The sequence below is a fragment of the Schistocerca cancellata genome, chromosome 1, assembly GCF_023864275.1.
Source record: "Schistocerca cancellata isolate TAMUIC-IGC-003103 chromosome 1, iqSchCanc2.1, whole genome shotgun sequence".
Lineage (NCBI taxonomy): Eukaryota > Metazoa > Arthropoda > Insecta > Orthoptera > Acrididae > Schistocerca > Schistocerca cancellata.
The window spans coordinates 252,099,019-252,120,949 of NC_064626.1; the positions used below are offsets into that span (position 1 = coordinate 252,099,019).

General features: G+C 41.7%; 1 protein-coding gene across 1 annotated transcript in view; it reads left to right on the plus strand.

Annotated features, from left to right (window-relative positions):
* Positions 1 to 21,931, plus strand: part of LOC126167810 (DNA-dependent protein kinase catalytic subunit-like) — a 540,256-nt gene that overhangs the window by 507,206 nt on the left and 11,119 nt on the right. Inside the window, exon 52 of the mRNA XM_049920510.1 lies at positions 20,858 to 21,138. Within this exon, the coding sequence (XP_049776467.1) occupies positions 20,858 to 21,138 (281 nt within the window). The remainder of the gene's footprint in view (positions 1 to 20,857; positions 21,139 to 21,931) is intronic.

A 21,931-nucleotide genomic window follows, 5' to 3' on the forward strand; every position in this document is an offset into this window, starting at 1 on the left:
GGTCCTAAAAGAATAGCATATTCTTCCAAATGAGACAAATCCATCCTAAGAAATAAGATTTTTGCCACAACATGTGAGGAAAAATTGTGTATTTTCCTGTTCTCAAACTTGAACAAGACCTTTTGCACTTTCCTTAGATTAGAGATTAGATTAGTTTTTCGTTCCATAGATCCGTGTTGAGGAGATCCTTGCGGATTCACCATATATATATATATATATATATATATATATCTCTCTTTCCTGACGAAGCAACCGTTTGTGGCGAAAGCTTGAATTTTGTGTGTATGTTTGTGTGTCTATCGACCTGCCAGTGCTTTTGTTTGGTAAGTCTCATCATCTTATTTTTTAGATATATTTTCCCATGTGGAACGTTTCCCTCTATTATATTCATATATATATATATATATATATATATATATATATATATATATATATATATATATATATATATATATATATATATATATATATATAAACAAAGATGATGAGACTTACCAAACAAAAGCGCTGGCACGTCGATAGACACACAAACATACATACAAAATTCAAGCTTTCGCAACAAACGGTTGCTTCGTCAGGAAAGAGGGAAGGAGAGGGAAAGGCGAAAGGATGTGGGTTTTAAGGGAGAGGGTAAGGAGTCATTCCAATCCCGGGAGCGGAAAGACTTACCTTAGGGGGAAAAAAGGACAGGTATACACTCGCGCGCGCGCACACACACACACAACACACACATATCCATCCACATGTATACAGACACAAGCAGACATACACAGAGGCAAAGAGTTTGGGCAGAGATGTCAGTCGAGGCAGAAGTACAGAGGCAAAGATGTTGTTGAAAGACAGATGAGGTATGAGCGGCAGCAAATTGAAATTAGAAATTAGCGGAGGTTGAGGCCTGGCGGATAGCGAGAAGAGAGGATATGCTGAAGGGCAAGTTCCCATCTCGGAATTCTGACAGGTTGGTGTTAGTGGGAAGTATCCAGATAACCCGGATGGTGTAACACTGTGCCAAGATGTGCTGGCCGTGCACCAAGGCATGTTTAGCCACGGGGTGAACCTCATTACCAACAAACACTGTCTGCCTGTGTCCATTCATGCAAATGGACAGTTTGTTGCTGATCATTCCCACATAGAAGGCTTCACAGTGTAGGCAGGTCAGTTGGTAAATCACGTGGGTGCTTTCACGCGTGGCTCTGCCTTTGATCGTGTACGCCTTCCGGGTTACAGGACTGGAGTAGGTGGTGGTAGGAGGGTGAATGGGACAGGTTTTACACCGGGGGCGGTTACAAGGGTAGGAGCCAGAGGGTAGGGAAGGTGGTTTGGGGATTTCATAGGGATGAACTAAGAGGTTACGAAGGTTAGGTGGACGGCGGAAAGACACTCTTGGTGGAGTGGGGAGGATTTCGTGAAGGATGGATCTCATTTCAGGGCAGGATTTAAGGAAGTCTTATCCCTGCTGGAGAGCCACATTCAGAGTCTGATCCAGTCCCGGAAAGTATCCTGTCACAAGTGGGGCACTTTTGGGGTTCTTCTGTGGGAGGTCCCAGGTTTGAGGAGATGAGGAAGTGGCTCTGGTTATTTGCTTCTTTCACTTTGCCACAAAGAAAAATGATCCTAATCCTACTCCTAATGATCCAACTCCCCAAGACACTATCCAAATTGAACCCTGCCTGGAACAGTTCCGTCCTCGGTCACAGCGGGACCCACCTCCTCTTCCTCAAAATCACCCTCTCCAAACCTTCCAGGAATTTCTGAATTCCAGGCTTGCCTCTCAATCCTTCTTAAAAATCCTTAATCCTACTCCAAACATCACCACTGCTGAAGCCCAGGCTATCCGTGATCTGAAGGCTGACCAATCCATCGTCATTCTTCTGGCGGACAAGGGTTCCACGACCGTGGTACTTGATCGTCGGGAGTATGTGGCTGAGGGACTACGTCAGCTTTCAGACAACACTACTTACAAAGTTTGCCAAGGTAATCCCATTCCTGATGTCCAGGCGGAGCTTCAAGGAATCCTCAGAACCTTAGGCCCCCTACAAAACCTTTCACCTGACTCCATCAACCTCCTGACCCCACCAACACCCCGCACCGCTACCTTCTACTTTCTTCCTAAAATTCACAAATCCAATCATACCGGCCGTCCCATTGTAGCTGGTTACCAAGCCCCCACAGAACGCATCTCTGCCTACGTAGATCAACACCTTCAACCCATTACATGCAGTCTCCCATCCTTCATCAAAGACATCAACCACTTTCTCGAACGCCTGGAATCCCTACCCAGTCTGTTACCCCCAGAAACCATCCTTGAAACCATTGATGCCACTTCCTTATACACAAATATTCTGCATGTCCAGGGCCTCGCTGCGATGGAGCACATCCTTTCACGCCGATCACCTGCCACCCTACCTAAAACCTCTTTCCTCACTACCTTAGCCAGCTTCATCCTGACCCAAAACTTCTTCACTTTCGAAAGCCAGACATACCAACAATTAAAGGGAACAGCCATGGGTACCAGGATGGCCCCCTCGTATGCCAACCTATTCATGGGTCGCTTAGAGGAAGCCTTCTTGTTTACCCAGGCCTGCCAAGGTACAGATTTATTGATGACATTTTCATGATCTGGACTCACAGTGAAGAACAACTCCAGAATTTCCTCTCCAACCTCAACTCCTTTGGTTCCATCAGATTCACCTGGTCCTACTCTAAATCCCATACCACTTTCCTTGACGTTGACCTCCACCTGTCCAATGGCCAGCTTCACACGTCCGTCCACATCAAACCCACCAACAAGCAACAGTACCTCCATTATGACAGCTGCCACCCATTCCACATCAAACGGTCCCTTCCCTACGGCCTACGTCTTCGTGGCAAACGAATCTGCTCCAGTCCGGAATCCCTGAACCATTACACCAACAACCTGAAAACAGCTTTCGCATCCCGCAACTACCCTCCCGACCTGGTACAGAAGCAAATAACCAGAGCCACTTCCTCATCTCCTCAAACCTGGAACCTCCCACAGAAGAACCCAAAAAGTGCCCCACTTGTGACAGGATACTTTCCAGGACTGGATCAGACTCTGAATGTGGCTCTCCAGCAGGGATACGACTTCCTTAAATCCTGCCCTGAAATGAGATCCATCCTTCATGAAATCCTCCCCACTCCACCAAGAGTGTCTTTCCGCCGTCCACCTAACCTTCGTAACCTCTTAGTTCATCCCTATGAAATCCCCAAACCACCTTCCCTACTCTCTAGCTCCTACCCTTGTAACCGCCCCCGGTGTAAAACCTGTCCCATGCACCCTCCCACCACCACCTACTCCAGTCCTGTAACCCGGAAGGCGTACACGATCAAAGGCAGAGCCACGTGTGAAAGCACCTACGTGATTTACCAACTGACCTGCCTACACTGTGAAGCCTTCTATGTGGGAATGACCAGCAACAAACTGTCCATTTGCATGAATGGACACAGGCAGACAGTGTTTGTTGGTAATGAGGATCACCCCGTGGCTAAACATGCCTTGGTGCACGGCCAGCACATCTTGGCACAGTGTTACACTGTCTGGGTTATCTGGATACTTCCCACTAACACCAACCTGTCAGAACTCCGAGATGGGAACGTGCCCTTCAGCATATCCTCTCTTCTTGCTATCCGCCAGGCCTCAACCTCCGCTAATTTCTAATTTCAATTTGCTGCCGCTCATACCTCACCTGTCTTTCAACAACATCTTTGCCTCTGTACTTCTGCCTCGACTGACATCTCTGCCCAAACTCTTTGCTTCTGTGTATGTCTGCTTGTGTCTGTATACATGTGGATGGATATGTGTGTGTGTGTGTGTGTGTGTGTGTGTGTGTGTGTGCGAGTGTATACCCGTCCTTTTTTCCCCCTTTTCTTGCAGCTCCCGGGATTGGAATGACTCCTTACCCTCTCCCTTGAAACCCACATCCTTTCGTCTTTCCCTCTCCTTCCATCTTTCCTGACAAAGCAGCCGTTGGCTGCGAAAGCTAGAATTTTGTGTGTATGTTTGTGTTTGTTTGTGTGTCTATCGACGTGCCAGCGCTTTTGTTTGGTAAGTCACATCATCTTTGTTTTTTTATATATATAAAGCTGAAATAACAATACTAATAGTATGAATATATACAATACATCATTTGTTTCTATTAAATAATTCGTCAATAGAGTAGAAGGAGTTGGCCAGTAGTAAGTCTTTCAGGCCCCTTTTAAACTGATCTGTATTTGTAGCTAAATTTTTTTATGTTTGCTGGCAAATTATTGAAGATGAGTGTTCCTGAGTAGTGGACCCCTTTTTGAACTAAAGTAAGTGCTTTTAAGTCCTTGTGCAGATCATTTTTGTTCCTGATATTGTATGTATGAACTGAGCTGTTTGTTGGAAAAAGAGATATATTATTTAGGACAAATTTCATTAAGGAGTAAATATACTGAGAGGCAGTAGTTAGTATACCCAGTTCTTTGAAGAGGTTTCTACAAGACGTCCGTGAATTTACTCCACAAATAACACGTATTACACACTTTTGGACTCTGAAAACTTTTGTTTGACTTGAAGAGTTACCCCAAAATATTATACCATATGACATTATGGAATGAAAGTAGGCAGTACATTTTCATGTAACTATTCCTCTATTTGACAAATTGAATGTTGCCCTTCAGACTTCTTCCCCACAAGTTCTTTTTTTATTAGAACTTCTAATGGATTTGCTAAAGCAACTGTTCACCATGTTTGTTAAGCCAAAACTTTTCAAAAGCTTGTTATTCCTTGAAGTTCAGTACAACTTGATTCAAAATCAAAGAAGTGATGATGAGTGAGTGTTTGACATTCAGACTTTGAGTACAGTGAATTATCTCCTGGATACAGATAAATCCCTTTTCTTTTCATCAGTGAGAAACTTTTGCACTACCTGTGACAACATCGTCAAGTTTTCACTCAAGGATGACGTGTTAAACCATGTTCAAGTTGCTAGATTTGACAAAATTTCATCCATTCATTTTTTTCTTGGAAAAAGTTCCTATCATGTTTTGCAAAGAAGAGACTGAAACTACAGATGAGGTGTTGAATAAACTTCAGAGGCAGTTTACATTTCTTCAGGTAGATGACACTTTGGCTTCAAGTCAAGATGCTGCAAATGATTCCAGTTGGTCACAAATATTAAGAATTCGTGGAGCCAATGGACTTCTTCATTGTAACCAGATTTCTAGAGTAATGCTCTGTATTCTCATCATACCTCACAGCATACAGAATGTGAACATGTTTTCAGTCTTGTGAAGAAAAATAGAACAGAATTCAGATCATCCATGACCAATAAATTGCTGGAATCTATTGCTATTTTGAAGACCACAAGTTCTGGTTCCTGTTGTGACAAAACATTTTCTCAGGACTTTTCGCAGGAAGCTAAAAAGGCCACAACTGTGACCTTTTAAGTCGATCTAGCTTGTGATTTTTAGTGTTTATTGTATTATTTCTTGCCCATATTATGTTAAACAAGTTTTATTGTGTAAAGCCTTTTTCAACTGCCGCATATCTGCTTAATTTATCAACGAAGTCCTATTGTGTACGCTCCCGAACAATATTCACCATACCTGCTGCTGTTTAACAGGGATTTCTTCATTTGTTATGTTCATCTGCAAATCATTGGCCTATAATGTAAGTAAATGTGATTTCATTGTAGTATCCTGTTTAAATAATGAATTACTGTATTTTTTAGCCCAGAAGTATTATTATTTTTGTCAAGTTGGTGTGTGTCCGAAATTGTTGGATTTTTTTGTCTTGCCTTAGTTTTACTGATGCTGTAGCTCTTTTCAAAAGTTGGCAGGTATGGGGATATGATCTCTGTGGCAAGGGGTTATGATGGGATGGGGGGGGGGGGGAGTGGCATAGGGATGAAGTAAAATATTGTGGAGGTTGGATGGGTGATGGAACACCACTTTAGGAAGGGTGGGAAAGATTTTGAGTCGGATGTCCCTCATTTTAGGGCATGATGATAGCTGATCAAAGCCCTGATGAACAATGTGGTTCAGTTGCTCCAGCCTGAGATGGTAGTGGGTGTTGAAGAGGGAATTCTTTTGAAGCTGGCTCTTGGAGGTGTTGGGAGGAGTGGGAATGTGTGGGGGAAATGGCGCAGGAAGTCTGTTTACGGATTAGATCTGGGCGTAGTGCCTGTCTGGTGAAAACATACATGTCTTTGAGAGCATGAACTTTTGCCTGAAGTCGTGTGTCACAGTAATAGTAAAAATCTCTATACCTCTGCATGAAGCGAAATAGCCAGTACTGTAAAATCTCTGAGGCACTTGCCAACCCCAATTATGTTAAGTTTGCGTGAAAGTGAAGAACTTGTGAGACGGACTTGGGTAATATTTAGCTAACATCTACTTCTCTTGAAGCTCCCAGTGCTCTGTGTGGACCAATGGTGAAAATACAGATTCAGACCAAATTGTATTTTGGCAGTGATCATCTGTACTCCTAAGGAAGTGACATTTTGTTAGATTAATTTGTTCACCTATTTGCATATATGTATAAAAATACTGTGCACAGTGCATCAAAATTACCACCACAACATATTAATCTAGAACTGATGTATGCAAGAATTAGTTAATTTTCAAGAAATTGTTTCCTTTCTCATTTAAGATGACACATCTAATATCATTTTGTAAATTATCTATGGATCAATGTAGAAATATCCAATTAACAGAAATCATAATGAATAACAGGAAATTATTAGTGTGTAAAAATGTGTTTGTTGTTATCAGAAGAGAGGAAGGTAACTTTGAAAAGCATCTGCTTTTCATATTCAGAAATCTCTTAATTAAATAGCCATACCTCCTAAATTTGTCGGATATATCTGAAATTGTGTACTTGTAGTAGGGAAATTATCATCCAATCAATAAACTTCTAAGCTGAACTCAAAATGTCTTGTGGAGAAGTCCATAGCAACTCAGTTCAGTAACTTTTATCTGCTCTCCTAGTGCCAATCTTGAAGTAGTCAGTAGTGAAGTTCAAACAAATTGTCCTCACCTTACATTCATCCAATTTCTGTAGTAATGTTAAGGTTCACTTCTTTTGCATCAAGATCATACTTCACATCATAGCTCTTATACAGTGCTTCATGTCTCAGAAATTTGACCACTCTACTCTGAGATGCAAGTATGAGCTACATGTAAAAAAGTCCATTTGCACATTGACCAGAATTCAGTGTTTACTTATTGTAGAGGTTACAGCTTTCTGCGTTGAAGTATTATCAGGAAAAAATTTGCTCAAATGTCATCTGATATAAATAATATTACAAAAGTGTATGAAGATTGTGAACTTGTTTTAAATCTTTAAAAATGTAAAGTTATGCTCCTCATAAAATAGAGAAAAGTAGTGTCCTAAGACTACAATGTAAATAACACTTGAAATCTGTCAGCTCATACAAATGTCTTAGTGTAACGTTTGTAGGGATATGAAATGGAATAATCATGTAGGCTCAGCTATAAGTGAGACTGGTGGCAGACTGCAGTTCACTGGCGGGAGAATGGGTAAATGAGGTCAGTCTGCTAGTGATACTGCTTACAAATCAGTTGTGCGTCCCATCTTAGAATATTGCTCTTTTGCGTGGAACCTGTACCACACAGGACTAACACAGGATACTGAATATATACAAGGAGGGCAGCACAGATTGTCACAGCTTTGTTAGATTCGTGATAGGGCACCTCTGAAATCTTGAAAACTTTACTGGCAAATGATTGAAAATAGACAACACTTGTTGTTTGTTGTTGTTGTGGTCTTCAGTCCTGAGAATGGTTTGATGCAGCTCTCCATGCTACTCTATCCTGTGCAAGCTTCTTCATCTCCCAGTATCTACTGCAACCTACATCCTTCTGAATCTGCTTAGTGTATTCATCTCTTGGTCTCCCTCTACGATTTTTACCCTCCACACTGCCCTCCAATGCTAAATTTGTGATCCCTTGATGCCTCAAAACATGTCCTACCAACCGATCCCTTCTTCCAGTCAAGTTGTGCCACAAACTTCTCTTCTCCCCAATCCTATTCAATACCTCCTCATTAGTTACGTGATCTACCCACCTTATCTTCAGCATTCTTCTGTAGCACCACATTTCGAAAGCTTCTATTCTCTTCTTGTCCAAACTAGTTATCGTCCATGTTTCACTTCCATACATGGCTACACTCCATACAAATACTTTCAGAAACGACTTCCTGACACTTAAATCTATACTCGATGTTAACAAAGTCCTCTTCTTGAGAAACGCTTTCCTTGCCATTGCCAGTCTACATTTTATATCCTCTCTACTTCGACCATCATCGGTTATTTTACTCCCTAAATAGCAAAACTCCTTTACTACTTTAAGTGTCTCATTTCCTAATCTAATTCCCTCAGCATCACCCGACTTAATTTGACTACATTCCATTATCCTCGTTTTGCTTTTGTTGATGTTCATCTTATATCCTCCTTTCAAGACACTGTCCATTCCGTTCAACTGCTCTTCCAAGTCCTTTGCTGTCTCTGACAGAATTACAATGTCATCGGCGAACCTCAAATACTTCATAGTAAACCTGAATATTTTCACCAACAGATACCTCTAATACCAAAAGTAAATAAGTAGTCCAGTGTCCCCATTTCACTAAGTTCTCCGCTACCAAGGACTTAACTTCTTAGGTCACTATCACTTTCCAGCTACCCTCCTGTACCCATAATACATACTACTTCTTGGGCTACCATCCTGCCTATGACTCATCTTTGGAAAGCTTCATAAAACTTTTCCATCATGTTCTCCCCCAAAAATGAATTTCTACAGGTATTGGAGGCGGATTTGCTGCTACTATCTGCACTGTGTCTCAGCAAATCTGGAATGTTTTAGTTGATGATGTCATCACATCTAACGATGACCTCCCACCCATGTGGTGCCTCAGCATATTGCTTTGGGTCAGTCACCCATAATGCGAAGACAGAAAATCTGAACCGCTCAACTCCATTGTAACACTTAAAAACCATGCTTTACTTGATCAGTGCAGAGCTATCAATAGTTACATCTGTGTTGTTATTAAACATGCTAGATTCCAAACAAAAAACTATTCCACTTAATCTGAGAGCTCCTCCAAGCTCTTATCTGAATTTTAACTATTCGCAGCTCTCTTTAGATTAGATTAGATTTACTTTCATTTCAATTGATCTGTAATGAGGAGGTCCTCCAGGATGTAGAACATGTCAGAAAAAACAATAATACATGACAAATATTTACAACAGAAACAAATAAGCTAATGTACCTTCCACAGGTCCCAAGTGGAATGATCGTCATTTTTTTAAATGAACGCTGTATGAAAGAATCATTGTACAAACACTAATGCACTGAATTTAAAATTTAAAAAAAATGTTTTTTATTAATTTATAGGGTAATAAACATGTAATAGAACTACTACAATACTTATTTTCAGTGGAACATTACTGCACTGAAATGGTGCAGAAGTTAGATTGTACTTATATACTGTAAAAAGTAAAACTGACAACTACTTCAGCCTATTCCTAAATCATCTTAGCATCCAGTGTAAGCCAGGCATACTCCCAAAACTTCCTTGTGTAATGACCACTTCGTCAACAAATTACATTCATGTAACTCAGTGCATGGGACTGAATGTCATTGTGTACAAGTTACTGCTGTTAGAGGGGGCCTATGGCCTTTGCCAAATACTTCAACTGAGTCTACCCCTGACATAGTGAACAACAAGTCTATGAAGGATACACAGCTACAGACTGTATGGATTCCATGAGTGAAAAAACTCTGTGCAGCTACTCACTTCTGTTATAGTCCCTGTTGAATCTTCAGCACCCTATCTTCTGTCCATCCACATCTGCTCTGTATTGAATCATGTTATTTTTCTTTTCTTTTCTTATATACACTCCTGGAAATGGAAAAAAGAACACATTGACACCGTTGTGTCAGACCCACCATACTTGGTCCGGACACTGCGAGAGGGCTGTACAAGCAATGATCACACGCACGGCACAGCGGACACACCAGGAACCGCGGTGTTGGCCGTCGAATGGCGCTAGCTGCGCAGCATTTGTGCACCGCCGCCGTCAGTGTCATCCAGTTTGCCGTGGCATACGGAGCTCCATCGCAGTCTTTAACACTGGTAGCATGCCGCGACAGCGTGGACGTGAACCATATGTGCAGTTGACGGACTTTGAGCGAGGGCGTATAGTGGGCATGCGGGAGGCCGGGTGGACGTACCGCCGAATTGCTCAACACATGGGGCGTGAGGTCTCCACAGTACATCGATGTTGTCGCCAGTGGTCGGCGGAAGGTGCACGTGCCCGTCGACCTGGGACCGGACCGCAGCGACGCACGGATGCACGCCAAGACCGTTGGATCCTACGCAGTGCCGTAGGGGACCGCACCGCCACTTCCCAGCAAATTAGGGACACTGTTGCTCCTGGGGTATCGGCGAGGACCATTCGCAACCGTCTCCATGAAGCTGGGCTACGGTCCCGCACACCGTTAGGCCGTCTTCCGCTCACGCCCCAACATCGTGCAGCCCGCCTCCAGTGGTGTCGCGACAGGCGTGAATGGAGGGACGAATGGAGACGTGTCGTCTTCAGCGATGAGAGTCGCTTCTGCCTTGGTGCCAATGATGGTCGTATGCCTGTTTGGCGCCGTGCAGGTGAGCGCCACAATCAGGACTGCATATGACCGAGGCACACAGGGCCAACAACCGGCATCATGGTGTGGGGAGCGATCTCCTACACTGGCCGTACACCACTGGTGATCGTCGAGGGGACACTGAATAGTGCACGGTACATCCAAACCGTCATCGAACCCATCGTTCTACCATTCCTAGACCGGCAAGGGAACTTGCTGTTCCAACAGGACAATGCACGTCCGCATGTATCCCGTGCCACCCAATGTGCTCTAGAAGGTGTAAGTCAACTACCCTGGCCAGCAAGATCTCCGGATCTGTCCCCCATTGAGCATGTTTGGGACTGGATGAAGCGTCGTCTCACGCAGTCTGCACGTCCAGCACGAACGCTGGTCCAACTGAGGCGCCAGGTGGAAATGGCATGGCAAGCCGTTCCACAGGACTACATCCAGCATCTCTACGATCGTCTCCATGGGAGAATAGCAGCCTGCATTGCTGCGAAAGGTGGATATACACTGTACTAGTGCCGACATTGTGCGTGCTCTGTTGCCTGTGTCTATGTGCCTGTGGTTCTGTCAGTGTGATCATGTGATGTATCTGACCCCAGGAATGTGTCAATAAAGTTTCCCCTTCCTGGGACAATGAATTCACGGTGTTCTTATTTCAATTTCCAGGAGTGTATAAGCTATATGTAAACTGAACGAGCTATAAACCAAAGACACAATCGAAAGTAAATTAAGGAGATGTTTTGTGGTAAGGTAATGTTTTGATACAAAGTTAAATATCTGTGTGAAACAAAGTAAGAAATACGCTCTTCAATTTATTAATTCATGTATCTTCTCCCTTTTGTTTTGGGAATTGGTAGTGAACAGACATATGCTGGGATCCGTTGTACCAACATTGTTAAAGACTTGTATTTTAACCATTCATTAAAAGTATTATAAAAAGCAATTATAAAATGAACATTTATTTGCTTGGTTACAAGTTCAGCTCCTGTCTGTTCATTATTTCACTTGCTGCAGAGATCCTACGTCAAGAGGTTCGGTGCAGATAAGAATAATTAACGCCACATCTGGAATAGCGTTCCTGCATCAACATTACCACACTCAAGACTAAACACAATAGAATTAATGTGCAGACTTGATAAGCACCTATTGAACTTGGTTTACTTATACAAAAAATATTGTGCTTCGTGTGTTTAAGAACATGTAGAGAGTTCAGCAATTTCAATGGTTGTGGTGATTATTTGGTACCGCACACTACTGGAGGTAGCAGAATATAATGCAAATTATGTTTATTGACCTTGAATGTAATGATATTTAAGATCTGTTGATATTGGTATCAGTTAAAGTTCACCCAAGATTGTGCACAGATTCATAAATTACCTTCAAAATTTTCTCAACTATTCTTTTCAATTAGTTTTTCCAATTATTCAAGCAATTATTAATCCATTTCCACATCCCTATTTACCTCCCTCTCCAGAAAGGTGCTACCACAGAACTATGGCACTGGCACCAGTCTTCTGGTCATCCATAATTTTGATCTGACACTAGTTTAATAGATAAAAAATGTTTGGTTGTGGGCTGGGTTCTCTGGCAAGCAACAAAAGCAGGTCTGTGTTAGGATATAGTACTTCTTTATTTGCTTCTTTGCTAATTTATACAGCTTGGATTCCACCAAGAAACTATTCAGAAGTGGCCGTGAACAGGCTTGAGAAGGAACTCCACAAGTGTTTAATTATTACATCCTGCTAGTACAGTCAGTTAAGTGCATTTTCTTCTTCACATAATATTTGGCAGTGTAGGCCCAGCGAGGTAATGGCTGGAGGTGCAGACAGATGCAGGTTGTGTCCTTGGTGCTTACACAGTGTAGCACCATCATGGCACTCTGACTTGGCGACGGTGTGGACACTGCATGTGGCTCAGCTGCAGTATGGAGCAGGCAGTGGGTGACATTGGCCAGTGAAGTGGAAGGTCACAGTGTTGCCCAGAATGTGACTGCAAATTGCTGGCTGGACTTTGGAGGTGACGACCAATCATGAAAGGTGGTGGCTAGAGCAGTGTTGGCTGATTGAGCTGAGTAGACAGGCTGAGGTCCCTCATTTGCGGTGCATTAGTGACAAAGTTGTGATGACAGTGCAGAGGGGCGCAAACTGGTTGCATACGCTTACGGGCTGGTACGGCCATAGTTAAATACTGCTTCCTTGTGATTACAGTTGGGGAAGGCATGACACTTTGGTGTCACTTGAAACCATCTGGAACAGGGCAATGGCTGGCATTTGGCGGCACGCATCAACAACATGGAAGGTAGTTGTGCATTGTTCTGGAGTGGCTTTTGAATGCTGGCCCCAGAGTGATGACACCTGGCACAGTGGTATGGCCTGATATTGGCACTCAAGGTATGAAGACAAAGGAGCTGATCACACAGTTCAGTGACCAGCACCTGCTGTCTGGCTGTGTCCTCATTGTGGCCAAGAGCTATGACTTCTGCTCCAAGCTCTCCTATAGTTTTATCCATTGCACAAAGGCATTTAGACTTGGAACTGTCCAATGACCTACCACAATGTTACATAACTGAAATAAGGTGGTGTAAATAGACAGGACCATTCCCAAAACCCAGCAGTTCAATTCCCTGAAGATGACCACAGCAAATACAGTCAAAAAGTCAGCTGTTTAGATTCTAATGCTACCCTGTTGGTGGACACCATAAATAGAATTGATTAGGAGAAATTGCAGGGCATGTGTGCAAGAACTAATTCATTATCAATATACATAGTGGAAGACAGTCGTAGTAAATAATACTCATCTTTTGATTCTGGCTGTATTTGTTGTTTCTCGTTGTCCTGAAAATAAATCGTTCTATGATTTCGCCAAGGGGGTGTCTTGGATTGTGAAGGTGTCTATGAACAATATGTTGTCCTCTTCTTGCTCTCAGTATTCTAGCATAACTCATTCATCCAATAAAATTGTCAATAATGCTGATCTCAAAATTGAGTAATCGGGTGAAATATAACTTCTTTAAATGAAACACCAGTTGATATCACTTTAGTGTGTATTCTTCACTTTTAAATACCATTTTCCACGTTTCTTAATACATTGACAATAACAATCCACATGGAGACCAGTTCCATTTCAGCTCCTCTTCTCCACTGCTCCAAATCACCCCTCTATGGAAAGAGTAACTTAATCCAAAGATTACATTGATAGCTCACAGAACATGATTCATGTCAATATTTGCTCACATATGACATATAAGTAAAATAGTTAACAACTAATAGTAATTTCATTTTAAGTTTCAGCAATCAGTTAGTTTTGGAAACCATAAATTATAGTGGGTTTTTAACAGTTTTGTGTGATTTTAAGATCAAAATTCTCTGCCAATAACTGCTAAGTGGCAATGTAATTAGCCACAAATGATAATCAGTGTTCTCAGTAGAAAATAAAAATAAATATTTTTTGAGATTGAGGGCATTTTGTGGTCTAGACGTCCGATTTTTACCCCATTTTCAACTCTTCCCCCCCCCCCCCCCTTCCCCACCCCCCTTTCCCCCTACTTAAAAGGTGAAATCAAAAGGTAACTCACACAGCACAAGAGGGTACTAAGGAAAGTGGCACATAAGGTTGTAAAGTGCGCTGTGCACTGGTAGGGTGGTGGACGTGGTTCAGGTGATTGAGTCGTCCGAAGCCGACCAGACCAAAAAATTATTAAAATATATGAGCATAGCTGCAGTTGAAACCTCTGAAAAGTGATTTTTTTTTCAAAATGGCGGCTATTTGAAAATAGCAAAAAAATTGACTTTTTTGGGCATTCAGAGGTTCATAAAAAATTGGTATTTTGAAAATTGTTTAACTTTTAGTGATTCTGACCACAGCCAGTTCAGTTCTCTATGAAAATAGCTAAGCAGCATCAAAATTGGATGAGTTCTTTTTCGGCAATCCAAACACCCAGCAAAAAATGTGATTCTTAGGAAATCGCTTTTTAAGTTTTTGAAAGGGTTTTTGTCAGTTTCTAGGGACTTATCATCAGTCTGTGATGCCTGGAGCATACAGTACTCCTTCCTTGATCTCATAAATCTTGTTCGCATGCACCGCTTCCTCTTGGCCGCAGATCTGCTCTCTGTAGACGAGCAGTGCTCTGAGCATACAAGGCGGTCTGCATTGCGCATTCTGCAGAATTCGTACTCGATGTTGCTAAGTTGAATGCCCATGATCTTCAAAAATGGATTCTTTATAGAGTTTTGAGTATTCACACCAACACATCTTTCTAGTAAATTGTTGATTGATAGGTCCTTGTATACAGGGCTATTACAAATGATTGAACCGATTTCACAGCTCTACAATAACTTTATTATTTGAGATATTTTCACAGTGCTTTGCACACACATACAAAAACTCAAAGTTTTTTTAGGCATTCACAAATGTTCGAAATGTGCCCCTTTAGTGATTCGGCAGACATCAAGCCGATAATCAAGTCCTCCCACACTTGGCGCAGCATGTCCCCATCAATGAGTTCGAAAGCATCGTTGATGCGAGTTCGCAGTTCTGGCACGTTTCTTGGTAGAGGAGGTTTAAACACTCAATCTTTCACATAACCCCACAGAAAGAAATGGCATGGGGTTAAGTCGGGAGAGCGTGGAGGCCATTACATGAATTGCTGATCATGATCTCCACCACGACCGATCCATCGGTTTTCCAATCTCCTGTTTAAGAAATGCCGAACATCATGATGGAAGTGCGGTGGAGCACCATCCTGTTGAAAGATGAACTCGGCGCTGTCGGTCTCCAGTTGTGGCATGAGCCAATTTTCCAGCATGTCCAGATACACGTGTCCTGTAAAGTTTTTTTTGCAGAAGAAAAAGGGGCCATAAACTTTAAACCGTGAGATTGCACAAAACACGTTAACTTTTGGTGAATTGCGAATTTGCTGCACGAATGCGTGAGGATTCTCTACCGTCCAGAGTCTCAGATTGTGTCTGTTCACTTCACCATTAAGAAAAAATGTTGCTTCATCACTGAAAACAAGTTTCGCACTGAACGCATCCTCTTCCATGAGCTGTTGCAACCGCGCCGAAAATTCAAAGCGTTTGACTTTGTCATCGGGTGTCAGGGCTTGTAGCAATTGTAAACGGTAAGGCTTCTGCTTTAGCCTTTTCCGTAAGATTTTCCAAATCGTCGGCTGTGGTACGTTTAGCTCCCTGCTTGCTTTATTCGTCGACTTCCGCGGGCTACGCTTGAAACTTGCCCGCACGCGTTCAACCGTTTCTTTGCTCACTGCAGGCCGACCCGTTGATTTCCCCTTACAGAGGCATCCAGAAGCTTTAAACTGTGCATACCATCGCCGAATGGAGTTAGCAGTTGGTGGATCTTCGTTGAACTTCGTCCTGAAGTGTCGTTGCACTGTTATGACTGACTGATGTGAGTGCATTTTAAGCACGACATACGCTTTCTACATCTACATCTACATCTACATCCATACTCCGCAAGCCACCTGACGGTGTGTGGCGGAGGGTACCTTGAGTACCTCTATCGGTTCTCCCTTCTATTCCAGTCTCGTATTGTTCGTGGAAAGAAGGATTGTCGGTATGCCTCTGTGTGGGCTCTAATCTCTCTGATTTTATCCTCATGGTCTCTTCGCGAGATATACGTAGGAGGGAGCAATATACTGCTTGACTCTTCGGTGAAGGTATGTTCTCGAAACTTTGACAAAAGCCCGTACCGAGCTACTGAGCGTCTCTCCTGCAGAGTCTTCCACTGGAGTTTATCTATCATCTCCGTAACGCTTTCGCTATTACTGAATGATCCTGTAACGAAGCGCGCTGCTCTCCGTTGGATCTTCTCTATATCTTCTATCAACCCTATCTGGTACGGATCCCACACTGCTGAGCAGTATTCAAGCAGTGGGCGAACAAGCGTATTGTAACCTACTTCCTTTGTTTTCGGATTGCATTTCCTTAGGATTCTTCCAATGAATCTCAGTCTGGCATCTGCTTTACCGACGCTCAACATTATATGATCATTCCATTTTAAATCACTCCTAATGTGTACTCCCAGATAATTTATGGTATTAACTGCTTCCAGTTGCTGACCTGCTATTTTGTAGCTAAATGATAAAGGATCTATCTTTCTGTGTATTCGCAGCACATTACACTTGTCTACATTGAGATTCAATTGCCATTCCCTGCACCATGCGTCAATTCGTTGCAGATCCTCCTGCATTTCAGTACAATTTTCCATTGTTACAACCTCTCGATACACCACAGCATCATCTGCAAAAAGCCTCAGTGAACTTCCGATGTCATCCACCAGGTCATTTATGTATATTGTGAATAGCAACGGTCCTATGACACTCCCCTGCGGCACACCTGAAATCACTCTTACTTCGGAGGGCTTCTCTCCATTGAGAATGACATGCTGCGTCCTGTTATCTAGGAACTCCTCAATCCAATCACACAATTGGTCTGATAGTCCATATGCTCTTACTTTGTTCATTAAACGACTGTGGGGAACTGTATCGAACGCCTTGCGGAAGTCAAGAAACACGGCATCTACCTGCTGGGTTTCACATGACCGTCTTTTTCGAAACCCATGCTGATTCCTACAGAGTAGATTTCTAGTCTCCAGAAAAGTCATTATACTCGAACACAATACGTGTTCCAAAATTCTACAACTGATCGACGTTAGAGATATAGGTCTATAGTTCTGTATATCTGTTCGACGTCCCTTCTTGAAAACGGGGATGACCTGTGCCCTTTTCCAATCCTTTGGAACGCTACGCTCTTCTAGAGACCTACGGTACACCGCTGCAAGAAGGGGGGCAAGTTCCTTCGCGTACTCTGTGTAAAATTGAACTGGTATCCCATCAGGTCCAGAGGCCTTTCCTCTTTTGAGCGATTTTAATTGTTTCTCTATCCCTCTGTCGTCTGTTTCGATATCTACCATTTTGTCATCTGTGCGACAATCTAGAGAAGGAACTACAGTGCAATCTTCCTCTGTGAAACAACTTTGGAAAAAGACATTTAGTATTTCGGCCTTTAGTCCGTCATCCTCTGTTTCAGTACCATCTCGGTCACAGAGTGTCTGGACATTTTGTTTTGATCCACCTACCGCTTTGACATAAGACCAAAATTTCTTAGGATTTTCTGCCAAGTCAATACATAGAACTTTACTTTCAAATTCATTGAACGCCTCTCGCATAGCCCTCCTCACACTACATTTCGCTTCGCGTAATTTTTGTTTGTCTGCAAGGCTTTGGCTATGTTTATGATTGCTGTGAAGTTCCCTTTGCTTCCGCAGCAGTTTTCCAACTCGGTTGTTGTACCACGGTGACTCTTTTCCATCTCGAACGATCGTGCTTGGCACATACTCATCTAACGCATTATGTACGACGGTTTTGAACTTTGTCCACTGATCCTCAACACTATCTGTACTTGAGACAAAACTTTTGTGTTGAGCCGTCAGGGACTCTGAAATCTGCTTTTTGTCACTTTTTCTAAACAGAAAAATCTTCCTACCCTTTTTAATATTCCTATTTACGGCAGAAATCATCGATGCCGTAACCGCTTTATGATCGCTGATTCCCTGTTCTGCATTAACTTTTTCAAATAGTTCGGGTCTGTTTGTCACCAGAAGGTCTAATATGTTATCGCCACGGGTCGGTTCTCTGTTTAACTGCTCAAGGTAGTTTTCAGAAAAAGCACTTAAAAAAATTTCACTGGATTCTTTGTCCCTGCCACCCGTTATGAACGTCTGAGTCTCCCAGTCTATATCCGGCAAATTAAAATCTCCACCCAGAACTATAACATGGTGGGGAAATCTACTCGAAATATTTTCCAAATTATCCTTCAGGTGCTCAGCCACAACAGCTGCTGAGCCAGGGGGCCTATAGAGACATCCAATTACCATGTCTGAGCCTGCTTTAACCGTGACCTTCACCCAAATCATTTCTCGGCTCCTGTCGTCATTTTTTTCACTGCGCTCTCGAGCGCTCTGGCGGCAGAAACCTTTATGAGTTTTTCTACGTATCTGTAGTGTGTCGTGACCATATGTCAATGAATGGAGCTACAGTGAATTTATGAAATCGCTTCAATCATTTGTAATAGCCCTGTACAAGTCTGAGTGCCAGTCTGATGACCAAGTATTTCGACATATGAAATAGTTTATGGGCAAAATGGTTTGGCCCACATGTTCTCCATAATATAAGGTATTGAAATATGCAATAAAAAAATCTTATTTTTGTAAACTTCCAGACCAGAAAACTCCTTAAACAAAGATAAATAAATGTGACATGAGAAATATGGGTTCCAAAGATTGAAATAAACCAATAAACTCGCATTGACAAAATGTACTTAACCAATGTTACTAAATATTATGAGAACATAAAGTGTATTGTGTTGTACAATTAGTTACAGCCTTGTCACCATCCACTATACACTAGCATTACACAGGTGTAGGCTCAATATAAGATGCAAATACAGTCAAAATATTTGCTTTGTAGTTGTTTACAGTCTTTAAATGACCCTTCTTTCTCAGCACATAAGTAGTATTATAAATTGTTAATTCCAGTTGTGCTACTTTCTTGTTTATAGATGGTTCTTCTTCTGTGTGAATATTGTATTTGTCATTACTAGAACATCAGTCACACAGAAACCAACAATAGTTTTTGATTAATATTCATTAATTGCCATTCTCCATTGGCTAATTCTGACACTGTCCTTAAAATGATTTTGCACTGTTACTTCTCCAGGAGCAACATCCACTATATATCCCGAAGCTCCTCACAAAACTTAACTATATCGTATTTCAGAATATAATTCAGTCATTGGTTGCACAATTATGTTTAATTTGCATTACTGATTGTGACAGGTTAAACGGTCTTCTCCAGACATCTGCACAATTTGGGATAATATAAATCATAAGAACTTGGCCATAACTTGTATGTAAAGTATAAGAAGTGTATTACAAAAAACTTAGTTAATGTTGAATTAGAAGAGGTCAATACCTTCCTCACAGAAGCATAAGGCCCTGCGATACTACAGTTGCTAAGAAAATGAAAATAACAATTATGAATGAAATCATATATCTCTTTTCCTCTCACACTTACTAACTATATCACAGTGAAACATATTGGTTCTGAATGCCTTCACACAGTGAATATTATGTCTGTCTAGAACTTCAGTTTATCAACCCCTGTCTAAAGTTTCCATACACCATTATTACTCCTTTTACTTGCACCCTCTGCTTGACGTTATTTGAACTATTTATGAGACTTCATCATATTATTGTTTACACACCTCATTCCTTCTTTGTCTCTGTGGTTTCCGAAACAGCAAGTCTTGTTCTCTCAAATTCTATAATAGTTCAGTTTGCTTTTCTGACATTTCCTGGATGTTGCATGTTAGATATCTCATTATCCTCCCACACCAGGCCATCATTTAGTTCATCCATTCATGTGTTCCTTCTTTATTTCTTTTCATGTTTAATATGTGCACCCACAGTGCTTGAGTGCAGTGAATGGGCAGTTTTCTTTTGGTTCTCTTGATAGCAGATTTGGAATCAAGGTTGACCTCTCTAGATGGGTCGGCTTCAGTTTGCGTATTATGGATCAGACATTGTCTATTCCTATGCTAATACCTTTCTGGCTTGGATGCCCTTGCCAGTAGCTACACAACCTCCAGCACAGATCCCAACTTCGTCGAAACATACCAGTCTTCCTTTCCCAACACTGAAGATGTGTTTGATAACGTTGTATCCTCAGTGCTAAACATTTTATTAGACTATGTTTTATACTCTAAAATGAGAGCAATTCTGAAATTTCCTGGTAACCTGTCTTCCATTGTGGGCAACAGTTAGGTGAGCCATGGGTCTGCGTGTCACAGAACCACTATTCCATTTGTTGGAAATTAGATTTCATACAGTTTTCCTCCCAGTAATTAACTAAACAAATTATGTTACATATTGTTTTGTGTTGTTTATTCTTTGGTTATCATTTATTTTTACAAACATTTTGCAGGAAGATGTTTGTAAATAAGTGTAGGCACTTACAGATTTGCGAAGTGTGAGTGTTTGCTTTTAAAGCTTTGCAGGTTTCATTAACACTGCATGTTTCTCTTGTTATTGGATTTCTGTAATTATTACATTCAGATGAAGTGTTTTTCCATTCTTAGATAATATAAGTGCTTTTTTGTTTTGTGTTCTATTTTTCTTTCTTTCACAGGCGTGTCATTTGGAATGTAAGCACAACAGCAGAAATCTTCTTTACAAAACGTCACCGCTTTGCTTCTAGTTATGCAACCATGTGTATTGGTCAGTGGTTGCTTGGTATAGGTGACAGAAACCTTGGCAACTGCTTGGTGTTTCCTCACAGTGGAGAGTGCTTAGGTGTTGACTTTGGGTATGCATTTGGAACAGCTACAGAATTCCTCACAGTGCCAGAACTTATGCCATTCAGGTTAACTCCGCATATCGTTAACTTAATGGAACCACACAAGACTTCAGGTAATTTATTGAAAAAGGAACAGAATATTTTGCATTAATTTTTGTACTTCCATTGGATAACTGTGTTTCAAAATATATATTTTGGTCAATACATTTAACATCTGCATTTAAACATCTGCATTTATTGACAGGTAATTAAGTCTTTAGAGAGTGTACACTCATGAGCAACTGATTTAGAAATAATTAGTTTGTTTGAGAGGTGGTGGACAGACAGAGAGAGAGAGAGAGAGAGAGAGAGAGAGAGAGCACTCCTATGGCCCCAGTAAATACAACAGTCTAGCTGGAGTGTAGTCAGATCTTGTTTGTACTGCTTGTCAGCATGATAATTAAGTGACTTAGGGCAAAGCACACAATATCAGCATATTTTTGTATGGATGCCCAAGATGATACACACTATCTCCAAGGACATATTGGCACTCGAAATTTCATATGCCAGTTTATCAAGGATTTACCATGATTATCTCAATTCAGTAATACCATCGGAGTTGTGTACTACAACATAGTAATGACACCACATTGTTGACAGTCATCAGCTGACAGGTGGATTCAGTGCAGTACATCACTTGTCACTTCTATGCTAGACAACAACTAGTGAGCAACCATACCATCCAGAACAAGATTCTCCCTGTAAGACATTGGATTCTCAAAGCATGAAAGAAGAACACATGTGCTGATCAGTTTTTTTTCTGGGGGGGGGGGGGGGGGGTCGGGCATGATTGGAATTCCTTCGCTCAATAGTTGTTTCTTATCAATATACACATTGAAGTTTATAGAAATAAGGGACTCCTCATTC